The sequence below is a fragment of the Equus quagga genome, chromosome 9 (genome assembly GCF_021613505.1).
Source record: "Equus quagga isolate Etosha38 chromosome 9, UCLA_HA_Equagga_1.0, whole genome shotgun sequence".
NCBI lineage: Eukaryota > Metazoa > Chordata > Mammalia > Perissodactyla > Equidae > Equus > Equus quagga.
Window position 1 is genome coordinate 28,310,054 of NC_060275.1, and position 21,140 is coordinate 28,331,193.

The 21,140-nt window shown below is 37.1% G+C and overlaps 1 protein-coding gene across 7 annotated transcripts in view; it reads left to right on the forward strand.

The window, feature by feature from the left end:
- PIAS2 (protein inhibitor of activated STAT 2) overlaps nt 1-9,939 on the forward strand; it is a 107,334-nt gene extending 97,395 nt beyond the window's left edge. For 3 of the 7 annotated variants that reach the window (XM_046671366.1, XM_046671369.1, XM_046671368.1), the window contains one exon: nt 2,566-9,939. In XM_046671366.1, the coding sequence (XP_046527322.1) occupies nt 2,566-2,748 (183 nt within the window). In that variant the 3' untranslated portion in view covers nt 2,749-9,939. Of the gene's footprint in view, nt 1-368 lie in introns of all 7 variants that reach the window. The other 4 variants (XR_006890092.1, XR_006890093.1, XM_046671367.1 and 1 more) reach the window with 4 other exon arrangements.
- The last annotated feature ends 11,201 nt before the right edge of the window (nt 9,940-21,140 follow it).

The following is a 21,140-nucleotide window of genomic DNA, read 5'->3' on the forward strand; positions in this document are numbered from 1 at the left end:
CTATATAAATATTTCACAATTTTATATGGAGGAATAAAGTTGCTGTTTTTCAGTGTACGATATTTTGGCCTCAAAACCTGAGTTTTTAATTATATTTTATTTAGTTTAATAATTAGTTGGCATTTTTTACAAGCATTTGAGTGATTAAAATGAGGGAAAGCAGTGTTAGATGGCTGGCAGTTAAAACTTTACAAAGATAATTTGTAAAACACTTGTTCTATACGTAGCAAATAGCTGAAGCTGATTAGACAGACTTAAATCATTAGCTTGATTCTTCCTTGTTTTTAAAGGCAGTCAGATGCACATTTTGGGGGTGCCCCAATCTAAAGTTGCGTATAGACCAATCATTCCTGTTTTTTTTCTGTCAGAGATAAGAAACTCTAGTATCCCAGAGTCTCAACAAGAAGACCTTGCAGTGAGCATGGACTCCACTGACAGGCTTATAGAAGAGGCAGAGTAGAGGAGGAAGAGGCATGGGAAAACTGTAATGGGAGAGTGAAGCAGAAAGAGAGTAGAGAGTAGGGAGGGAGAGAGGAAGAACCATGGACCACTGCTTCATTTGCTGCTCAGAATCAGCTAAGCACAGATCTTGTATCAGCCTCCTGTTTCAATACGCTGTCCGATCACACAAACAGCACTGGGAATTTGGGCCCAAGGTAATGTGCAGAATGAGGAATTTCTTCTCACCCTGAATTGACTCTGTTACATCAATAGATTCTATAGCAAAAGTATCCATATATTTTTCTAGAAAATGGATTTTTCAGGCTTAAAGTATTCTGATTTTCATGTGAACTATCCTTTTCAAAAAAAAGTTTTGGAACCTAGAGGATTTTGATTTCATAGTCCTATTTGGCATGCTTAGTGTCAGGCCAAGTTATTTGATCAGCCAGTAAGAAGGGTGAGGCTGTGCCTTCAGTTTTCCTTAGAATCCTTAGATTTCTTCTACTTTACCTCCATATTGCCCCCTTAATCCCTTGTGCAGATATGTGCCAGTTACACATAAAGCATACATAGAGGTAAAATGGCTGCAACTTGAGTATTAGAAGAACTCAAGGCATAGAGTCTTTGATAGCAGGGCTATAGTAGCTAGCATCCATTTATAAATGAACAAGAATACTTTTACTACTAGTAGTGAACACTGCCTGAGAGGTAGCAAAAACAAAATGGAAGTTTCTGGGCCTTTTTCCAGATTCTTTTCCCAATTTTAGTGGAAAGTTGGAAATTGATTTGATTTTAAAGAAGTTTAATACCTGACAATTCAACTATCTTTAGAGCTCCTTAGAAGCTCTTTAAGAACTATTCCTTCTCCCCCTTAACCAGTGTCCCTGGAAGATCTTTGCATGGCGTTCATTGAATTGATGAACCAAGATAGTTGTCCATCCCAAACGTTGAATTACTTTTTTAAAAGGCAGCCTGAATTTTAGTTGTTGCTTTTCCCTTGACGGCAGCTTAAACCTGGGGCTGTCGTTTCCATTTTATGATCTTTTTGAAGCTCATGTAGTCTAAACAGCTTCAGTTTTAAATTCCTGTTCTGTAACTTAGTGTCTCTAAGGATAGGCTGACTGATATACAGAATTGATACTATTGATTGGATATCCTTCCTGATCTTCTTTCATACAGTCAATCTAAAGACAAACTTAGGACATCTCTTGCATTATATACTGGACCTCACTTATTTTACTAAAGTCAGTGCAGTTGTTTCTCACAGAAAATATTCTACAGTGATATAAAATAAAGCTTTTAGCTCTTGTCTCTCTCTTCTACTCTTAGTCAATATTAGAGTATTAAACTTAGGTTTGAATTTGTTTGGGACTTAGCAACCAAGATGGTAAGGAAACTTGAAATATGAACTCTTGGAGTAGGGTGTCAAGCGAGCATCACAAGGAAGATTAGATTCAATCTCTTTTAAGATTTATTCCAAAATTTTGTGATTACATGAGAGAATTCTTTGTTCTGAACATCCTGTGGTAGTTAGCTACCATGTAGTCTCTATTTTAGAATGAATACTATCCTTCTAATTATGCAAGGATTATTTCTGTACATACAAAGGAGTCAAACGCTGTTATTCAGCTGATCAGTCTTTTAACATTCCTAAAGAGTCTGATTGATACTAAATTTTGAAAGAATTGCTGAATTTTGCATTAGCATTTTTGTTTAATACTATTAAAAATAAGTATTTATTAACTTTTTATAGTGTGATTTAAACTTTGTGTAAATATATTTAGTGAGCAAATTCTTTTTGAGATTATGAGTCATAATTGTGGGGCCAATATTTACTATTAAATAACTTCAGTTATTATTGACATTTTTGTACTCGTACCTGTGTATTTGGTCAACACACAAATTCTACAAGTTTTGAGAGAATGAAGGATATGTTGCATTCACTAAATAATGTAAAATAGCTAAATTCATGCCACCTTCCATCTAAAGATGTGAATTTTGAGAAATCTTTAAATCCCACTGGAATTTAAATATGTGGCTGTCACTTGTGCATATCTAACAATTTCTAGTCTCTATTTAAAATCATGTAGCCAGTTCCTCATCGGCATCATTGTTTGTTTCAAGCAGTACTGTCCTCCTATGTTTTTGGATAGTCTCACCTCACCCTTAACAGCAAGCAGTACGTCTGTCACCACCACCAGCCCCCATGAAAGCAGTACTCATGTTAGTTCCTCCAGCAGCAGGAGTGAGACAGGGGTCATAACCAGCAGTGGAAGTAACATTCCTGACATCATCTCATTGGACTAAAGGAGGACTTACTCGATTCTAGGAATCATCAAAACTGCTCTTTCTTGGATCTCTGGTCCGTGGAAACTATTTTTTTGGTAACAATTACTTTGATATTTATTGAAACGTCAAATGGATTCTTTTGCTTTCTGAGAGATGAACACAGATGACTACAGCAAGAACCAAATGACATGCAAGGATTTTTCTTATTCATGCTGTACTCTGAACGTCAGATACTTTCACCCATAACTGTATCTTCTTAAGAGGTGGATTTCAAGTTCATATGTTACTGGATGGATTCTACAAGTTAAAATTTTTTTGTTGTAATAAACAGCAATAAAGTTATGTAAATATTCAAGTAAACTTTAATATTCAAGTAAACTTTTTTCTAATTAAAAAAAGATGTAAGCAGTGATTCTAAAATGATAGCAACTTCTGCTTTAACCTGATGTGAAGGAAAAATATATGGAAAGAAGTGTTTGTTGGATGGGTCCTTTCCTCGGAGATTTGTTCTGTTTTGTTGAAGTAATGAAATCTTGATATGTGGCCAAAGCTTGGGTTCCACTTTTCTTGATTCCATCAAAGAAAATGGCCTTTGTGTTAAGCATTTTTCCCTGGTTGTCATTTACACTTTGACGTTGTTTGCTAATGAATGCAGAGTGAAGTTCTGGGATTTGGCTGCTCTTTATTAGTGATGACGTTGAAGAACACTATGCAGTTTCTGCCCTGACATAATGTGTATTATATTTGGTAATTGTACATTCTCATTCTAGAGATTTCTGTAAATTTGGGGCTTGCCTTCTCATAAAAGAAGTTCTATGCAGCCGTTGAATGAAATGTTTTTGGAGTAAGGTGTGACGGAGATGTTCCTTAGAATTTTGTTTGCACTGTCCAAAATATTGAGAGATGGAGGCAATGGAAGAACAGATTTAGGGGAGGTGGGAATAACAAAGTTTAGTTTCTTCCTAAGAACTTCTTTTGCTCGTTTATTTTAAAGAATAATATACAAGTCTTAGTTGAAACTTTTCAGATTTTAGTAACATTGACAAAATACATTTTAGATCTCTGATCATATTTCTCAATTTCTGCCTCACAGTAATGATCTTCAAACTTAAAGAAAAAACAAACAATAGCAAGGGGTGGAGACAGCATCACATTTCTTTTTCTTTTTTTAAAAGGAAGTCTTTCCTGAACCCACAAAAGACAAAACAGAAATAGAAAATCTTTGCATTTAAGTAAGGAAAGGTTGAGGAGGATGGGCCTGAAGCCCATTTTGAAAACCACTCTGTTCCTTGATTTTAAATCCCTCAGGAAACTGAGTTTTACCCTTAGAGAAACATTTTCGCCCAAATTTTATATTTTCCTTTGCTTCATTTGGCTTCCTAAATAATTTTTGAGTTCTCAAGAAGTTAATACTTCCTTAATGTCTAGCTGTCTCTCCCTAAGCCGTGTCTACTTTAAAAATAAAACCTTTTTTCTAAATGACTGATTTCTCAAACTGAAGTGCCCGCATGAAGACTCTACCAATTTCAGTTAGAATCGGGACTCCTTGCTTCAGGGTTGCTGCACCTCCAGGGGGCTGACTCGTCACTGCTTAAGTTTTTTATGCCTTCTCAAGTTTTCATGGCCTCTGTGCTCCCTTTGTGTCAATTTAACTTTGTGATTTTCTACATCATCCCCTTGACGTATTTATCCCTTTTGGAGAGCTGCTGATTATTAAAACGTGGAAAACCAACCTGAATCTTCTCACAGTAGTTAGACCATAGTTTTACCTTCTTAGTCATTAGATTTCCAGTTCATGTTACAGACCTTTGGTCCAGGAGATAAAGAATTTCTTCCTAGTAAAATTTTATGTTGCTGCTCTAAATACAGATGCAATTTCAGTTAACTCTGTAATCAGATAGAAAAAGTAACCTGATTTGTGTGGTATAATTTGTTAATAAAGAAATGGTGTATATTTATCATTTTGTTACCCTTTAGATTCTCAGAGACTCCCCCCCCCCAGTTTAACCAACAGAGTTTTATAAGGTAAATGAAAATATTAATAGAAATTAGTTTACTTACTTGGTTTTTGTAACCAGTATGTCTGTGCTTTTATAGTTGTGCTTTGTTTCCTTTTCACTATTCTGTGTGAACCGTTTTAGTGTTCATTTTTGGTGCTTTACACTGAAATTACATGTAAGTTTTTAATTTATCTCATAGAGGTTACTAACATTTTAAAAACGACATTTTTCAGTTTATAATCTTAAAATTGGGGCTTACGTTGTATATGTATCTTTGAAAGTGAGTACTTTTCTTTATGGCTTTGGCCTTAGGATAACAGCATGAGTATTAAGCCATTATCCTTTTTTCAGTACGGTCACTAAATGTTTTTACCAAGATCCTCACTTTTTAGCAGTTTATTTTACTAGCCCATATTTCTACTTAATCAGGTATAATGCAGTTTCAGGAGGAGGTCATCTTAACTGTTATTTAGATGTCAGCGAACGGGTGATTATATGGAATATCTTGTTTAAGGAAAGGAACTGCAGTTACTAGTCTCTTATAAACGCTTAGCCAACCCAGATTTTCATCTTTATTCATATGGAAATGTTGAGGGCTTTTCTTGCTTTGGTAACTCAACAATGTAATTGGTGCTGAATATAGCTTTACCCCTACAGTCTGCTTACATTCACTAACGTTCTGGCCCTTAGGTGAGCCACTTTAGGATTTTATTTCCATTTCTGCCCAGAAGGTATAAATATTTGGCATCTATCATAGGATAATTATAAACTCCAAATGAAACAGTAGAGGTAAATTTAGGTTATGGAGCATTTATCTGATAATGTGTTTCAGGAAAGCTAGAATGAAAATACCATGGTTAGGTGACAGATACTCCAAATAAGTTGATCCGTAACTTTTGGTATAAAACAAGTTTCCCTAGGTTAGAATCTTAAGAAATTTGAAGAAAGGTAAAATGTTGGATTTTAGGTGAAGTGGTGTTCAACAGAGACTGTGCTCACTTTGAGATTGAGACCTTTCAGACATTCTGGGTTCGGACCAGTCCTGGACACTTGTCATTTAGTAACCAAGTTGTCTGTTTTTCTTCTGCCAATAAAGTATTCATGAATTACATTTTGTCTTTTTAAGTCAAGTCAATTTTTACAAAGCATTAGTTTAATTCTCAGGTATACCTTTCATTTCTCTCCAGCCCCCAAGTGGTATAAAAAAAAAAGGCACTTCACTGTTTCTTTTTTTCTTTTAGTAAGCACTTTTATTTTCCTAATTTTTTTGTCTTGGAAAATGTAGAATGGTATGCCATTTAAACTTGGGTCTCACATTGTATTTTCTGGCCCTGGATCCATGTGGTGTGGCAGCTTGGAGTTGTGATTTAGATCAATGATTGATGATTCAACCTGAGTCACCATCTTTTCTGCTACAATTCTACATGAATATGGTGAAACTTGTGGAAAAGAATTTAAGAATTTCTCTGCCTTTTTAAGAGTCTGATCCACCTGTCAAGTAAATGACTGGTTTATAAGACCCCTTTTTTTGTTATTAGGAACGACACTCCAATTCCTAGTAGAAACAAATAAAGCTATGTAAAAATGCCCATTCTTCTTTGATGCTTGCCTGATTCAATAATGTTTTTTGTTTATGTCAGTAAAACATGCTCATTGTGGAAAATTTAGATAATACAGAAAAGTATAAAGAAAAATAATTGCCTCTAATTCTATCACACAGGGAAAAAAACCACTTTAATATTTTTGCATATTTCTTGCCAGTCTCTGCTACTTGTGCGAGTTTTTACACAGTTTCATTCATTTTCAGTATAATTTGTATCTTGAGTTTTTCCCCTCAATTTATAGGCATTATTCTATGTCATTACAAACTATGTCAGCCTTTATTAATTACATTATGTTCCATTTTTATGGATGTGCTGTGCTTTGTGTCATCTTTCCGCATTGGACATTTTAGATTGCATCTCATATTGTTACAGTGAATGTCTTTGTGCATAAATTGTTTCCTTAGGATAAATTCCTAGAGGTGGAATTTTTGGGTCAAGGAAAGGACTACTTTTGTAGTTCTTGATTCATACCACTTGTCCAAGTGGTTTTACTAATTTATAATCCAACAATTTGGTATAAGAACAACGGTCTGACCATATTTTCATAGAATATGCACCATTTATTTCTATGCAGCCATCTGCACTAAAGACCCTCTGCCCTGCTGACCCTGGTGAGCTGGGCTGGTTTGGAGATAATTGGCAGAGATTTTCCTGGGCTGTCTCACTTTCAAATATCTACCTGACATGTTCCAGAAACTTCTACATATGGATAGCTAAATGATTTTTCATATAGTTTTACTTGCACTGTGAAGTAGCCCATCGTCAGACTACATTTTCCATTTTTAGTTAGAAAATCTTGACCCCTTTTTTTTTTAAACCATTTGTGCCTAGGGCTAGCCCTTAGTAGCCAGCTCTCTTTTTTTTCCCTCTTCCTGTAGGCTCCATTTTGGCCTTTCTGAGCTCCCCAAAGCCAGTAGGATCTCGTGAGCCAAAGGCAGTCCAACCTAAACTGGAAAAGTGGTAAGGCTAAAACAACAAAAGCAGGGCCAAGCTTTGCCTGTTTCTGTTGGTATTCTTCTCTTTCCCATCAGATCTTGGTGTTCTAAGGGCAGCTGTGGGGAAAGAAACACAGACTGCTGTCTTCAGATGTTCAAGGTGCTATTTTCTTGATTGGCATACCACAGTCATTATTTCCCAGACTGCTTTTTATTTCTGAATGGCTTTTAAAGCTTCCTTTATTTTGTGTTGTCTAAGCTTAACTATTTCAAGTGAAGAAGAATGTTGCTGTGCTATAAAATAGAATATGCCTCATTTTGGCCTTCATCAAACTACTCCAGAGATACTCAGTATGTTTTGTAAGTGAATGTGGGATGGAGTATTATAAAAGATCTGGTCCCAGACTTCAAAGGGCTTATAATCAAGTTTTCAAAAATCAAGAATTCTTCCCTATTAACAGTCATTGTGCTAAGAACTTTACAAAAATGTCTCATTCGTTATGACAGCCTGTCAAAGGAAAGTGGTATTGTCCCAGTTTTACAAATGAAGAAACAGATAAGTTTCACAGTGGACTTGAGAGTCTGAAAACAGACCTACCTGAAAAGCTCTCTGACTTAACAGAAGTTTAAACTAAAGAGGAGACTGATATGGGAATCTAGACATAAAATGATGAGAACTGATTTCAGCTCATGGCCACAGGAATAAGGAAGGAGTGAATATTGGAGCCATTTCAAAGGAAGACTGAAGATTCAGTGTTTGAATGGATATAGGAGTAAGGGCTGAGTTCATTTCTCAAGCCTGGGTAACCAGGATATAATGGTGCTGTTTACAGAGACAGGAGGCAGTTAGGATAGAGGTTAGTCATTTAGTGAAGACAGTAAAGAGTTTGATGTTAAGCAGAAAGGAAGTGTCCATGAAGCTCATCCTTGTTTTTCTGCTGTCTTTCAAGAAATGCAAAATTCCCTTGTTCTCCATTTTAACCTTCACTTGTCTCCTTTCTGTATAGTTTAGCCACTCCCAGTTGCCCACCCTCCGTCTCTCCTCCCAAAACCATGCTCCACTACCCCTCAACCTTTTCTTTTGATTTTTCTCTTCACTGCCTTGCCATAACAAATTTGGCTGTTACCTGAAGTCCTGCCATACCCTCAGCTCCCACCAGTGTGAGCTGTGTCCACATTCCACATATCTCAAGAGGTGGTAGTTGCCCTTTCTCTCTATTGTAATTTCTAAATAATTTCTCCTGACAGGAGGGTATTACTGTCAGCTGCCTCTGCTCTTATCAAGTAACCTGTTGATCACTCCCTTTGATTTGCGAAGGCTTCACTTTGTGACTCACAGCGTTCCTTACCATCTCTAATTCTGTAGCTGTTCTCAACATCTTCAACATTCTCATGGATGACCCATCTAACAGTCTAGCCTGTGCGATTTTTGGTTACCTCACCAACATTTTCTTCCACTGAAACTCCCTACCACTGTCTCACCACTTCTGTTTTCTCTATACTGCCTGTCCCACTTAACACTGCTCCTTCATTATCACAGCCTTAAACATGTCCTCCAAGTCACCTGTCACTCTCTTGACCTAATATCATGTGGTTCTTTGGCCTATTCTCATCAATTATTACAAATATTACCACTCCTTTTCAAATCACACCCTTCTCAGCAGGTAATCTTGCTTCCTAATTCAATCAGAAGATTGAGTACATCAGCGTGATTTCTCTCCACCTATGCCCCCCTTCATCCTTCCTTCTTAATTCCAGTCTGAGAGGCTGAGGTGGGCCTTTGACTCCTGTTTCCTCCTGTCATCTTCAAGACGTTCCTCCACCACACTTTTCCTCTTTCCTCCACGTCTTTCACCTCTCTACTGCTGCTTTTGGCTGACAGTCTCAGTCGTCAAATATTTGAGATCCTATTACATGCCAGGCATTTTATCAGGCACTCGGAACACAAGATAGATTGCTATATACCTCCACCAAAGTTGTACTCCAGGAGAATATACAAATGAGTAAAAGAGGGAGATTACAATGCAGTGGTAAAAGGTGAAGTACAGGGTGCGACAGGAACACAGATGAGGCAACTAACAGATTTCATGGAAGTAACATAAAAGTAGGAACATGAGTGTTGATTGGAAGTTTGTCAAAGTGAGGACTGAAAATGTTCAGAATAGCTGGAAATTTGCTAAGGAATAGTAAGAGAACTATATAAGAGATCATGAAGGGCCCTGTAAAGCAGTGAGAGGCATTGAAGAGTTTTCATGATCATTAACAGTAATGAGCATTTGTTGAGTTTGGTATGAGTATTTCCATTTTACAAATGAGGAAGCAGATTCTGAGAGGGTAAGTGACTTGCTTAAGGTCATGCAGTTTGTAAGTGGGGAGCCAGGCTTCAATCTCAGCTTTTAACTGCTTTCTCAGAGAGGCCTTCTCTGATCATTCTATCTAAAAAGTAGTGTTTCCTAACTATCCTGATCACATCGCCCAGTTTATATCCTATATGGCACTTATTACAACCTGTGTTTATTTTATGTATTGGTTCACTATGTATTGTCTGTCTCCTCTACTAGATTGTAAGCTCCACGAGGGCAGGGGTGATCTTACTTCACTTGCATCCCAGAGCCTGACATGGTGTGTGGTGCATAGTAGGTGCTCAATAAATACTTGTGAACAAAGAAATGGTGGGTAACTGTATTTGACTTACGCTGACTGTGGAAATCATTTAATACCTGAGCAGCAGGCATTCACCAAGAGAGGAAAACAAGAGGAGGTGCATGTTTGGGGCAGGTGGTAGAAATGAAAGGTGCTGGAGAGTGGGGAGGAAGTCAGCACACTGACCTAGACACGAGTCTTTCTGGGCAAGGGCTTAGAATGGGGCATTGGTAGGGCATTACACAGTGGGGATGATAATGTGTGAACAAGCGTTGTATTAAACCTGAAAACCTAAGTGACCCCTTGTAGTCCCAGCCTACTGTATATATAAGACTGGAAATTCCGCATGTAATGTACTCTGTATAGTGAGGACCACTCCATCTGAGTCAGGTACACCACACTGAATTATACAATACAGTTGTAGGCGTAAACATTCTAACTTCTGATCCTCAGTCTCTCAAGGCAAACAACTTGACCTGAGTCATTACTGGGCTCAGTACTTTGGAAATGGAACGTTAACCTGATGTCTCTGGAAGTCATGCCCACAAGCCATCAGACCAGCTCCAGGCTTATCCTACAACACAGGGGCAGTACTGAAACCATGAAAATGGAAGGGCTTGTCTGGAGAAATCAATGAGTGAGAAAAGAAGAGAGCTAGAAAAGGAACACAAGGAGATTGAGAAGGAATAGCTGAGATAGAAGGGAAAGCAGGAATGGTATCACAGAGGCCAAAAGAATAAGTATTTCAAGAAGAGAGTGGTCAGTGGAATTGAAAGCTCCTGATGTAAAAATTAAGTAGCTATTAAAAAACTTTAATTTCAGAAACATCATATTTGATTGAATTTATGCATACAACTCCATATCCATTAGCAGTCACCTGCATTTCCCCCATCTATCACACTCCCCACCACTAGGCAACAACTAGTTTACTTTCTGTCTGTATATTTGCCTATTCTAGGCATTTCATATAAACTTAAATCATATGATACGTTGTCTTTTGTCACTGGCTTCTTTCCGTTAGCCTGTTTTTAAGGTTCATCCACGTTGTGGCATATGTCAGTACTTTATTCCTTTTTATGGCCAAATAATATTCCACTATATAGATATATGATACTCGTCCATCCACCAGTTGATAAACATTTGGGTTGTTTTCACCTTTTGGCTACTGTAATACTGCTATGAGCATTCGTGTACAAGTATTCATATAGAGACATAATTTCATTTCTCTTGGGTATATACTTAGGAGTGGAAATGCAGGGCCATAAGATAACTGCATGTTTAACACTTTGAGAAATTACCAGACTGTTTTCCAAAGTGGCTGTACCATTTTAAATTCCCACCAACAATGTATCAGGGCTCCAATTTCTTCACATCCTCACCAATGTTGGTTTTTTTTTTTATTATTTCTCTTTCTTTTAATTGTAACCATCATAGTCTGTTTGAAATGTTATCTGATTATGTTTTTGATTTAGATTAATGATTAGTGATGTCAACCATCTTTTCATGTGCTAATTGGTTATTTGTGTATCTTTGGAGAAGTGTCTGTTCAGATCCTTTGCTCAATTTTTTTTTAGACTTAATTTTTTTAGAGCAGTTTTAGGTTCATAGGAAAATTAAGGGGAAGGTACAGGGATTTCCCATATACCCCCTGCCCCTACACTTGCATAACCTTCCCCATTATCAACATCCCCCACCAAAGTGGTACATTTGTTATAATTGACGTACATGTAGGTTCATTTCCTACATTGACACAGTATAATCATGCAAAGTCCATAGTTTATGTTAGTGTTCACTCTTGGTGTAGTACATTCTACAGGTTTGGACAAATCTATAATGATATGTATCCATCATGATAGTATCATACAGAATATTTTTACTGCTCTAAAAGTCCTCTGTGTTCCACTTCATCCCTCCCTCCACCACCCCTCAACCCATCGCAACCTGATCTTTTCACTGTCTCCATAGTTTTGCCTTTTCCAAAATGTCATGTAGTTGGGATCATGTTGTATGTAGTCTTTTCAGATTGGCTTCTTTCATGTAATAATATGCATTTAAGGTTCCTCTATACTATGGTAAGAGTATATTTAGTTTTGTAAGAAGTTGCTAAACTGCCTTCAAGAGTCTGTGTCATTTTGCATTTCCACCAGCAGTGAATTCAAGTCCTGTTGCTCCACATCTTTGTCAGCATTTGATATTGTCAGTGTTTTGGATTTTATCTATTCTAATAGGTGTATAGCAGTGTCTCATTGTTTTAATTTGCAATTCCCTGATGATGAACAATGTTGAGTATCATATTCTTATTTGCCATCTGTGTATCTTTGGTGAGATGTCTGTTCAGATATTTTGCTCATTTTTAATTCGGTTCATTTTCTTATTATTGAGTTTTAAGAGTTTGTATATTTTGGAATGCAGTCCTTTATCAGATATGTATATTGTAAATATTTTCTCCCAGTCTATGGCTTGTCTTCTCATTCTCTTGACAGTCTCATTTGCAGAGCAGTTTTTAATTTTAATGAAGTCTAACTTAGCAATTTTTTCTTTCATGGATCATGCTTTTGGTGTTGTATCTAAAAATTAATTGCCTTACCCAGCATCATTTAGATTTTCTCCTATATTCTACGAGATTTATACTTTTGCATTTTACATTTAGGTCTGTAATCCATTTTCTGTTAATTTTTGTGAAGGGTTTAAGGCTGTGTCTAGATTCTTTTTTTTTTTTTTTTCACGTGGATGTCTAGTTGTTCTGGCACTGTTTGTTGAAAAGATTATCTTTTCTCCATTGAATTGCTTTTGCTCCTTTGACAAAGATCAGTTGACTTTATTCATGTGGGTCTGTATCTGGGCTCCCTGTTCTGTTCCTTTGACCTATTTTGCTCTTGCCAATACCACATTGTCTTGATTACTGTGGGTTTATATTAGGTCTTGAAGTCTTTGTTCTTCTCCTTCACTATCGTGTTGGCTATTCTGGGTCCCTTGCCTCTCTGTGTAAACTTTAGAATGAGTTTGTCACTATCCAAAAAATTACTTGCTGAGATTTTGATTGTGATTATGTTGAGTCTAGAGATCAAGTTGGAAAGAACAGACATCTTAGGAATATAAAGTATTCCTATCCATGAACATGGAATATCTATCCATTTATCTTCTTTGATTTTGTTCATCAGGGTTTTGTAATTTTCCTCATATGGGTCTTGCATATAATTTGTTAGATTTATACCTAAATATTTAATTTTTTCTTTTGATGCTACTGTAAATGGTATTGTGTTTTTTTTTCTTTCAAATTCCCTTTGTTCCTTGCTGGTATATAAGAAAGCAGTTGACTTTTGTATATTAACCTTGTATCCTGCAACCTTCCTATAATCACTTCTTAATTCCAGGAGGTTTTTTTCTCCATTCTTTGGGATTTTCTGTACAATCTTGTCACCTGCAAACAAAGACAGTTTTATTTCTTCCTTCCCAATCTGTATACGCTTATGGTCTTATTGCATTAGCTGGGACTTCTAGTACAATACTGAATGAGAGTGGTGAGAGGTGACATCCTTGCCTTATTCCTGATCTTAGTGGAAAGCTTCAAGTTACTCACCACTAAGTGTGATGTTAGCTGTATTTTTTTAGTAAATGTTCTTTATCAGTTTGAGGAAGTTCCTCTCTATTCCCTGTTTGCTGAGTGATTTTCCCATGAATGGGTGTTGGAGTCAGTCAAATGCTTTTTCTGTATCTATTGATGTGATTTTTCTTCTTTAGCCTATTAATGTGATGGATTACTTTCATTGATTTTTCAATGTTGAACTAGCTGTGGATACCTCAATAAATCTCACTTGGTTGTGGTGTGTAATTCTTTTTATACGTTGTTGGATTTGATTTGCTGATACTTAGTTAAGGATTTTTGCATCTATGTTCATGAGAGATATTGGTCTATAGTTTTCTTGTAATGTCTTTATCTGGTTTTGGTATTAGGGTAATACTGACCTCATAGAATAAGTTAGGAAATATCCCACCTGCTTCTGTTTTGGGTAAGTGTTTGTAGAGAATTAGTATAATTTCTGCCATCTGGGCCTGGTGCTTTCTGTTTGGGAAGGTTAATAATTATTGACTCAATTTTTGTAGATATAGGCCTATTCAGATGATCTATTTCTTCTTGTGTGAATTGTGGTAGTTTATGTCTTTCAAAGAGTTGGTCCATTTCATGTAGGTTACCAAATTTGTCGGCATGGAGTTGTTCATAGTGCTCCTTTAATATCCAGCTAATATTCATGGGATCAGTAGTGATGACCCCTCTTTCATTTCTGATATTAGTTGTTCATCTTCTCTTTTTTTCTTAATTAGCCTGGCTATAGGTTTATCAATTTTCTTTTAGTTTCCTTTTTTTTTTTTTTAAATTGGCACCTGAGCTAACATCTGTTGCCGATCTTCTTTTATTTTCTTTCCTTTCTTCTTCTCCCCAAAGCTCTCCAGTACCTAGTTGTATATTCTAGTTGCAGCTCCTTCTAGTTGTGCTATGTGGGACACTGGCTCAGCATAGCCTGATGAGCAGTGCTAGGTCCATGCCCAGGATCTGCACTGGCGAAATCCTGGGCTGCCAAAGTGGAGCACGTGAACTTAACCACACAGCCATGGGGCTGGCCCCCAAGATTTATCAATTTTACTGATTTTTTTTTTTTTGTTTCATTGGTTTTCTCTACTGATATCTTGTTAATTTCATTGATTTCTTCTCTAATTTTTCTTTTCTTTTCTTCTACTTTGTATTTAATTTGCTCTTCCTTTTCTAGTTTACCAAAGTTGAAAGCTTAGATTATTGATTTTAGATACTCTTCTTTTCTAATATATGCTTTGAGTGGTATAAATTTTCCTCTAAGCTTTGCTTTTGCTACATCCCACATATTTTGATAAGGGATATTCTCATTTTCATTTCATTAAAAATATTTTAAAATTTCTTTGGAACGTATTTTGACTCGTGTTATTTAGAAGTGTGTTGTTTAATCTCCCAGTATTTTGGGGTTTTCTGCTATCTTTTTGTTACTGATTTGTAGTTTAATTCTGTTGTGGTCTGAGAACATACCTTATATGTTTTTTGTTCTTTTAAACTTGTTAAGGTGTGTTTTATGGCCCAGAATGTGGTCTGTCTGGATAAATATTCTATGTGAGCTTCAGAAGAATGTGTCTGGCGTTGTTGGAGGAAGTATCCTATAGATGTCAATTAGATCCAGTTGATTGATGGTGCTGTACAGTTTCACTATGTCCTTACTGATTTTGTACCTGCTGGATCTGTCCATTACTAATAGAGAGGTGTTGAAATCTCCAGCCATATAGTGGATGTGTCTCTTTCTTCTTGAAATTCTATCAGGTTTGCCTCAAATATATTGACAGGCTGTTAGGTACATAACACATTAAGGATTGCTATATCTTCTTGAAGAATTGACCCTTTTAATTCGTGTAATGCTCCTCTTTATCCCTGATAATTTTCCTTTCTCTGAAGTCTGCTTTGTCTGAAATTAATATAGCTATTCCAGCTTTCTTTGATTAGTGTTAGCATCTGGTACATCTTTCTCCATTCCTTTACTTTTCATTATCCGTGTCTTTATGTTTAAGTGGGTTTCTTATAGACAACATATGGTTTGGTTTTGTTTTTGATCCACTCTGACAGCATCTGTCTTTACTTGGTGTATTTACACCATTGACATTCAAATTGATTATTGATATAGGTGGGTTAATATATTCCATACTTTTTTTCTGTTTTCTATTTGTTGGCCATGTTCTTTGTTTTTTCCTTTACTCTTTTTCTGTCTACTGTAGCTTTAATTGAGCATTTTATATGATTCCATTGTTTTCTTCTTAGCATATCAATTATACTTTTGGGTTTTTTAAACTTTTTTTTAGTGATTGCCCTTGAGTTTGCAATATACATGTATAAACTAATCCATGTCCTCTTTGAAATAACACACCACGGCATGGGCAATGTAAGAATTTTATAACAGAATATTCCCAATTCCTCCCTCCACCCCTTATGGTATTGCTGTTATTCATTTAACTTATCCGTAAGCTATAATCACTGAATATTTTGTTGCTGTTATAGTTTGAACATACTATTCAATAAGAATAACAAAAGATTTTATGTTACCTTCATTTATTCCTTCTCTAATGTTCTTCCTTTCTTTATGCAGATCTGAGGTCCTGACCTATACAATTTTCCTTCTTTCTGAAGAATTTCTTGTAACATTTTTTGCAAGGCAGTTCTAGTGTCAACTAATTCCATTTATTTTTCTTTGTCTGAGGAAGACCTTATTTCTCCTTCACTTTTGAAGGATAATTTTGCTAGATAGAGAATTCTAGGTCAGTGGGGGTTTTATTCCCCAACACTTTATATATTTCACTCTATTCATTGCTTACATGGTTTCTGAACAGAAGTCCAATGTAATTCTTATCCTGGCTTCTCTAGGTGAGATTTTCTTTTTCCTTTGGCTTCTTTCAAGATTTCCTCTTTGTCTTTGATTTTTGGCAGTTTGAATATGATATGCCTAAGTGTAGATTTTTTTTAGTATTTATCCTGCGTGGTGTTCTCAGAGCTTCTTGAATCTGGTTTGGTGTCTGTCATTAAACAAATACCCCTTCACTAGTGCTCCTATCATCACGGATGTTGTGAAATTGTCATTTTTGTCCTTCAAGTCTATCTGAAAATTCACCTACCTCTAGCAAAAGCAGAGAGAACTAATGAGGGAGTGAAGCACTCCATTTACATGGTAGACATGTAAAGATAAGGCTGGGTGGCTGGGAGAAGTGAGGAAGCAGTTTTGTTAATGTGCATCTTTTTGTATCTTTTGAACTTTGAACTGTGAATGTATTACTTATTTTAAAAGATAAAGTTAAAAGTAAACTTTGATTTAAAAAAAAAAATATGTGGACATCAACATCCTGGCCAAGTGTGCTCTTCCCTCAGACTCTTCTCCCTAAGGTACGACAAAAAGGACATTCATAAACCAACAGAGGACATTCACACAACACAAAAGACATCTGAGAGATCCACGCAGCCATACATCTGAAGGTGGAGGTGCTGGCCCCCCTGGGAGGAAGTGGCAAGAGGTAAGGGGACCTCATCTCCCTTCCCAACCAGTGATCTAGGGTGCAGGATCATGTGCAGCTCTGAGAAATGAGCAGGGATGGGCGGCTTCCTGAAGGAATGCCTTCACTCTTAAAGTTCCCTCACAGCCTGTGTGAAAGCTCCACACAGAGGAGGCTAAGCTATTGCAGGAGTGTCTTCATCAAGCCAGCACCCCAAGAGGGCAGATAGTGATGTCAGAGGAAGAACACTGCCAGGACTGCGCACACAAAAGAAAGTGCCCCTTCCCCTGCCTGGCACACCAGCTTGGCTGGTCGGCCAAAGCAAGAGACACCTGCCAGAGTGCCTGAGCATACATTAGTAAAGCAGCAGCTGTGAGAAGGCAATCACAGATGGGCTGTGTCAGCATGGATTCCAAAGGGCAGGCACAGACTAGGGATGGTGGCTGACTCAGTATACACAGCTCCTGACTCCCTGCTCCCCTCCCCCGCCAGTGGTGGCAGGTGGAATCTGAGACCAGGTACTCTTACTATGTGAAGGCACAAATCTACCCCATCAAATAATATGAAGAAATATATTAATATTCCAGACCAGAAGGAAAATGGCAAGCACCCAGCCAATCAATCCTGAAGGCACAGAAATTTACAATCTAAATGACAATTCAAAATAGCTATCATAAAGAAACTCAACAAGTTACAAGAAAATCAGGATAGTTTAATGAAATCAGGAACAAACTTAATGAACAGAGGGAATTCTTCACAAAACAAATTGAAACTATAAAGAAAAACCAAGCAGAAATGTTGGAGATGAAAAATAGTGAATGAGATAAAGAAAAATCTAGAGTCCTTGGATAACAGAGCTGATATTATGGAGGACAGAATTAGCAATCTGGAAGACAGAAACAGAAATGCTTCAGATGGAGGAGAGAGAACTAAGATTAAAAAGAAATGAAGAAATTCTCCAAAAAATATCTGACTCAATGAAGAAATGCAACTTAAAGATTATAGGTATTCCAGAGGGAGAAGGGAGGAAGAAAGGAGCAGAAAGCTTGTTCAAAGAAATAAAAGTAGAGAACTTCCCAAACCTGGGGGAGGAGCTGGAAATACAGGTAAGAGAAGCTAATATAACTCCCAATTATATCAATGTAAAAAGACCTTTGCTATGGTATATAGTAGTAAAACTGTCAAAAATCAATGACAAAGAAAAAATATTAAGAACAGCAAGGCAGAAGAAAATAACTTACAAGGGTACCCACATCAAGCTTTCAGCAGAATTTTCACCACAAACCTTAACAGGCTAGCAGAGAGTGGAGTGAGATACTCAAAATTCTGAAGGACAAAATCTTTCAGACAACAATACTCTATCCAGTGAAACTATCCTAGAGATATGATGGAGAAATAAAAACTTTCCCAGACAAACAAAAGATGAGGTATTTCATCACCACAAGACCCCTGCACAAGAAATGATTAAGAAGCCCTGAAACCTAACAAAAAAGAAAGGGCATACAAAGCCTTGAGCAAGGAGACAAATAGGCAGACAAAACCACGAAATTGCAGCTCTCTATCAGAACAGTTAGCAAATACTTAATTATAACATTACAGATAGAGGGAAGGAAGAAATCAAAAGTAACTATAATCTTGTCATTTAAACCAGAAACTCACAACACAAGATGGAATAAGTTGTGACAACAATAACTTAGAAGGGGAAAAGGAAAGGAATGGAATCAGCTTAGACTGAGAAAATAAGAGGCTAACAGAAAATGGACTATCTCATCTACAAGATTTTTTATACAGATATGGTAACCACTAAACCGATGATCAGAACAGAGACACAAATGATAAAGAGAAAACTGAGATAACCATCATAGAGGACTACCAAACTGAATTTGAAGTCCAAAATGCACAAGATGAGAAACAAGGGAAATACAGAACCACCAGAAAATGAGTGATAAGATAGCAGCATTAAGCCATCATATATCAATAATCACTCTAAATGTAAATGGATTGAATTCTCCAGTCAAAAGACACAGATTGGCTGGATGGATCAAAAAACAAGACCTAACAATATGATGTCTCCAGGAAACAAATCAGAGCTCTGAAGACAAACAGGCTCAGAGTGAAGGGATTGAAAATGATACTCCAAGCTAATGGCAAACAAAAGAAAGCAGGTGTTGCCATACTTATATGAGACAAAGTAGACTTCAAGACAAAACAGGCAATGAGAGACAAAGAGGGGCAGTATATAATGATAAAAGGGACACTCCACCAAGAAGACATAACACATAAATATATATGCACTCATCACAGGGGCACCAAAGTGCATAAAGCAACTATTAACAAACCTAAAAGGAGATATTAACAAAAACACAATAATAGTAGGGGATCTTAATACCCCACTTACATCAATGGATAGATCATCCAGACAGAAAGTTAACAAGGAAATAGTGGAGTTAAATGAAACACTAGACCAGATGGGCTAAATAAATATATATGCAACACTGCATCCAAAACCAGCAGAACATACATTCTGCTCAAGTGCGCATGGAACGTTCTCAAGGACAGACTATATGTTGGGCAACAAGGCAAGCCTCAATAAATTGAGGTTGAAATTGAAGTTGAAACCAAAAAAGCAGTAAAAAGGATGAATGAAACTAAGAGCTTGTTCTTTGAGAAGATTAAAAAAATTGATAAACCCTTAGCAGAACTCACTAAGAACAAAAAGAAGGCTCAAATAAGTTAGAAAAGGAAGAGGAAAAATTACAACAGATACCACAGAAATACAAAGGATTATAAGAGAATACCATGAAAAACTATATGCCAATAAATTGGACACTCTGGAAGGAACAGGCAAATTCTTAGAGTCATACAACCTTCCAAAACTGAATCAAGAAGAAAGAGAGGGGCCGGCCCTGTGGCCAAGTGGTTGGGTTCGTGCGCTCTGCTTCAGTGGCCCAGGGTTTCACTGGTTCGAATCCTGGGTGTGGAGATGGCACCACTCGTCAGGCCACGCTGAGGTGGTGTCCCACATGCCACAACTAGAAGGACCCACAACTAAAAAAATACACAACTATGTACCGGGGGGCCTTGGGAGAAAAAGGAAAAATAAAATCTTAAAAAAAAAAAAGAAGAAGAAGAAATAGAGAATCTGAAGAGTCAATCACAAGGAAGGAGATTGAAAGAGTAATCAAAAACCTCCCAAGAGAGAAAAGTCCAGAACCAGATGACTTCTCTGGAAAATTCTTCCAAACATTGAAAGAAGATTTAATACCTATCTTTCTCAAACTATTCCAAAAAGTTGAAGAAGATAGAACGCTTCCTGACACGTTACGAGGCCAACATCACTCTGATTGCAAAGCTAGACAAGGACAACACAAAGAAGGAAAATCACAGGCCAATATTGCTGATGAACATAGATGTAAAAATCCTCAACAAAATATTGGCAAACCAAATACAGCAATTTATTAAAAGGATCATACACCATGATGAAGTGGGATCTATACTTGATAGGGACGTAGGGATGATTCAACATCTACAAATCAATGTGATACACCACATTAACAAAATGAGGAATAAAAATCACAGGATCATCCCAATAGATGCAGAGAAAGCATTTGACAAGATCCAACATCCATTTATGATAAAAACTCTCAATAAAAATGGGTATAGAAGGAAAGTAACATAATAAAGGCCATATATGAGAAACCCACAGCCAACATCACACTCAGTGGGGAAAAACTGAAAGCCACTCCTCTGAGAACTGGAACAAGACAAGGGTGCTGACTCTCACCACTCTTATTCAACATAGTACTGGAGGTTTTGGCCAGAGCAATTAGGCAAGAAAAAGAAATAAAACGAATCCAAATAGGCAATGAAGAAGTGAAACTCACTGTTTGCAGACAACATGATTTTTTTTTTCCTTTGAGGAAGATTAGCCCTGAGCTAACACCTGCCAATCCTCCTCTTTTTTATGAGGAAGACTGGCCCTGAGCCAACATCCATGCCCATCTTTCTTTACTTTATATGTGGGATGCCTACCACAGCATGGCTTGCCATATGGTGCCACATCTGCACCCGGGATCCGAACCGGTGAACCCCAGGCCACCGAAGTGGAATGTGTGCACTTAACCACTGTACCACCAGGCTGGCCCCGATAACATGATTTTATATATAGAAAACTG